Source organism: Nannobrachium achirus (genome assembly GCF_963921795.1).
Source record: "Nannobrachium achirus genome assembly, chromosome: 21".
Lineage (NCBI taxonomy): Eukaryota > Metazoa > Chordata > Actinopteri > Myctophiformes > Myctophidae > Nannobrachium > Nannobrachium achirus.
Window position 1 is genome coordinate 10688254 of NC_137828.1, and position 4594 is coordinate 10692847.

Below are 4594 nucleotides of genomic sequence, written 5' to 3' on the forward strand. Positions count from 1 at the left end.
GAAACAGTAGGCAATCCCAAAGCGTCTATCGTCCGACGCAGTGCAGTACTTGAAAATGCGTCGGTTGTATGACGCTTTAGGGGTGAGAATGTGTTGCAATTGACCATTTACCTGATACTTTCCACTCACTGTATAGCGTTCCAATTTTTATCATTAACATTTACCACTGTGGTTGTTGTGTTCCAAAATAGGTGACGATTAACAGCGAAGTTCCTGAACTACAACACCTACAGGAATCTAGGTATATTATCTTTGCAAGTCAAAATGCAACGGAACACAGAGAGAAAACAAATCCTGCCATGGCTCACTGGAGTGGAGTTTTCAGTTTTGACATTTCAATACACATTTAAGGACCAGGACGAAGACTGTTATGATTGGCAAAAACAGCATGTCATAATTGCTTTAAAGCCACCTCTCGCTAGGACCCCACTCACTGTGCAGACAGGGGTCAGGGGCCAGGGGTCATTCAGGTCAACACAAGACCAGAACATCTCACACACACACACACACACACACACACACACACACACACACACACACACACACACACACACACACACACACACACACACACACACACACACACACACACACACACACACACACACAACACACACACAAACACACACACACACACACACACACACACACACACACACTGAATAGGCCTATTTTCTTTCTTCACCCTATATAGAACTCCATATACGGATACAGCTGACTCTTTTCTTTTTCCCACGATTTTGTAACCCATTTTTTCACCCAGTGCCAATTGCCTAAGCTATGTAATCCTGGGCTCTGCTCTCCCTCTGCCACGCCTGGGGAGACAACGGACTGACTTCATGCTTCCTTCAATTATTCGTAGTCCAAGTTGTTTCTTTTCACCTGACGGGGGATTTCCCCAGTATGGACGTAACATGTGGAAGGAACACGTTATTCCAACCAGTTCCTTTCCCCTCCATCAGGCGCCCCGGCTGGCCAGGGGGAGGCATTATAGAGACCAGGATTACTGCATGTTTTTGTGAGGGTATCTACCCTAGGAGACACGGGGAGAACATGCAAACTCCACACAGAACCGCCCGTTCGCCAACCCCACCTAGGGTGTGGGACTGTGGGCGCTGATGACGCGGAGGAGAGAACACGCCTCCAGCGCCCACAGCGTCCCCCGGCGGAAATCGAACCCAGGACCTTCTAGCTGTAAGGCGACAGCTCTACCAACTGCGCCACCGTGCCCCCTGATAGAGCTGACTCATTATGACATTAGTGAGACGTCACTAGCACCCACACAGGCACTATATAAAGGGTGACAGTTATCGCATCAGTCTCCATGATAGACTTTCTCCATGATACAATTTCTCAAAGCTATACTTGCATTCAACTTTCAAAGCTGTTGCGAATTGTAACATTTGGACATTGGTCCTCAGTCATTTACAGGACAATGGACACAACATTGATAACAATGCCATCACCAACACCCCTGTCAGAAGCATGCAACACGTTTTCCCTGTCTCTGTTTAAAAAGCTGTCAGAGAATAACATCACCGCCAATGTTTTCTACTCTCCGATCAGCATATCCTCTGCTGTGGCTATGGTGCTGCTGGGGGCCCGTGGTAACACAGCCACGCAGATATCACAGGTCTTGCACTTTAAGGACGACGTCCACATGGACTGTTCTAATCTTATGGGTGACCTGAACGAGTCAGGGAAGTCCTACACCCTCAGCCTGGTCAACCGACTGTATGGAGAGAAGTCCTACCAGTTTTTTGAGGAGTTCTTAAGTGCCATTAGGGAAAAACATTATGCACAGCTGGAGCCAGTGGACTTCATTGGCAACGCAGAAGGAGCAAGGCTGAACATAAACAGCTGGGTGGAGAAACAGACACAAGATAAAATCAAGGACTTGCTTGCACTAGGTGCGGTTGATAGTCGTTCCAGACTGGTGTTGGTCAATGCCATATACTTCAAAGCCAAATGGGACCAGCCGTTTCATGAATTCCACACTAAAATTGTTCCCTTCAAACTCAGCAAGACTGAAAGCACGCCGGTGAAGATGATGAACCAGGATGCTTTCTGCCCTTTTGCCGCCATTCCTGAAGTCAGGTGTCAGATCCTGGAGATACCCTACAAGGGGGAATGCCTCAGCATGCTCATCTTTCTGCCCGTTGAAATGGAGGACGACACGACCGGCCTGGAGAAGCTAGAAAAGGAGCTAACCTATGAAAAGTTTGTTGACTGGACCAATCCAGGCACGATGGCTCGGACGGAGGTTGTCCTGGGCCTGCCTTGTTTCACGATGGAGGAGACATATGACCTGAAAGACATCTTGATCGAGATGGGCATGGAGGACGCCTTTGATGAAGAACAGAGTGACTTCTCTGGCATTTCTCCAGCCAACGGCCTGTTTCTCTCCAAGGTGGTGCACAAGGCCGTTGTGGAAATTAACGAGGGGGGCACCGAGGCAGCTGCCTCCACAGATGAGGATTATTATGAGGAAGAGGCTGATGGAGATTGGGATTGGGAAGCCCCTCCCATCTTCATTGCTGACCATCCCTTCCTCTTCTTCATCCGACACAACCCCACAATGAGCATCCTCTTTGCTGGCCGATACTGCTCCCCTCCTTGAGTTGGATCTCAGCTTAAAGTAGAATTTAGGTGAAATTTTGGTACTTTCCTACCTTTAAAAGTATGTTTTTGGAAGCTTCCAGGGTGATCCAGCAGTTTTTTTGGTCAAAAGCAGCAATTTATTCCAGTTTCGATCGCATGTCCTACCTGACCACGGCTCCATAAAGAACTGTGTTAATCAATCATTAATCCGGTGTTTTATCTCGCTCAAAATACTATTTCTCACTAAGTTCCGGGAGCATGTAATGCCTAGAATGTGTATCCATCGTCTGTTTACTTCCAGAGCCACCATTATTGACGTAAAAGCCGGCGTAAAGTGAAATCTCGTCCCTCGCCGGACTTCCGTTGTGATGCAAGGGAACGGGCTCCGGATGTCCAGCGAGACGAGATTTCATTTTAGATTTCAAAGTCACTCTTAAGGTGTCTCCACACCAAACAGCCTACAAGAAACGCTTTCCAACTCCTGGCAGACTGGCAGTCGGTGGTTCAGATTCAGACGAGATGCACATGAGCCTGCAGCGCTAAGCTGTGCCTGGTGTGTTGCCAGGTTTGCTCATTTTAAGCTACTTTGGTCTTGTATGTATATATATATATATATATATATATATATATATATATATATATATATATATATTGTTTTTTAATCGATACTTGAATTCATGGATATGTATTTGTTTTTGTCCTAAGCCAATCATTTGATGACCAGCAGTGGTTCCCTATGGAGACACAAAGAGCCTGCTTTGTTCCCTATGGAGACACAAGTCTGCTCAAATTATTGCTCAGGAATGTAAAAAAAAAGAAAAAGAAAAGAAAAAAGAAATAATCCATCCATTCAAATCTCCAGCATGGTTGAGTAACCCTAACCCTTTAAGCCCTATGTACTTTGTTGTACGTCAAATAGCGTACCGGACCGGTACATAGCAGAACAACATGTTGCGAGAGTAGATCTGCTATTTTTGTCCCCCCAAAAGATATATACACTGTATGTGTTACAGTGCACGTGATAAACCAGTCCAAGCACAAAGGATCACGATGACACTGGCGAGTCAGCATGATCACGAAAAGGCTATCATCTGGGCCGGAGCGGGAGGGCATTTGTTTTTGTTTGCTCTTGGAATTAGTGCTAGGCTATGAGTTTGTCTAAAAAATGTTGCCTGTGAGGCGCTGTTGAGCAGCCAAGGCATGTAGACGCGTCTCCTGCAAGCTCCGCAGGGTCCAATTCATATTTTACTTTAAAATCTGCCAAATCTATATTTTGAAACAACAAAACTTATCTCTGAACTTTATTAAGTGATTTAGACACAAATGAATCGCAATGATGGAACTGTAGTGACCAGAAGCAAGACCCAAGCTGCTGCAAAGTCTCAAGGTTTGGCTAATGCTAACGAGCATCCTACAAAAGCTAAATCTCCGAGCCCAAACAAGATGGGAGAGCCAGGCGGCACACTCACACCAGAAATGCTAACAAAAGCATTGGAATCGCTCAAGGAGTCTGTTTTCGCCAAAATAGAGTCGGCCAACAAAGATCTACATGCTGAAATTAGGTCTGTGAAACACGAGCTGGGTGCCTCTATTGACGGCCTGCAGACCACGCTGAGCGCTCATGATGTACGCCTCACGGAGCTGGAGAAATCGGCTACTTTCAACGGGGACAATGTCGCGGAGCTTCAGGCCACGGTGGACCGGCTTAAGCAAGATGTGCAACGGCTAGAAACCAGATGCGACGACGAAGAGAGCCGCAACCGTAGAAATAACCTCCTTTTGGCTGGAGTCAGCGAGGGCTTGGAATTGAACCAGCCAACACAGTTTGTTTCAGAACTTCTGAAAGAGGTGTTCCAACTTTCTGAGGCACCCTTGCTGGACCGAGCCCACAGATCTCTACGGCCCAAACCAAACCCGGGTAACCCCCCTCGTATATTTATTATGAGGGTACACTACGCCCGAGACCGCGACGAGATGCTACGCAAAGCTAACC

At 46.8% G+C, this 4594-nt stretch overlaps 1 protein-coding gene across 1 annotated transcript; it reads left to right on the forward strand.

Moving 5' to 3' along the window:
* Positions 1 to 1456: 1456 nt before the first annotated feature.
* LOC308307250 (leukocyte elastase inhibitor-like) lies at positions 1457 to 2620 on the forward strand (the record flags this gene model as incomplete). The annotated part of the gene is made up of 1 exon (XM_080752424.1): positions 1457 to 2620. One exon carries the CDS (start codon positions 1457 to 1459, stop codon positions 2618 to 2620), a length of 1164 nt encoding a protein of 387 aa, XP_080608550.1.
* Between the last annotated feature and the right edge of the window lie 1974 nt (positions 2621 to 4594).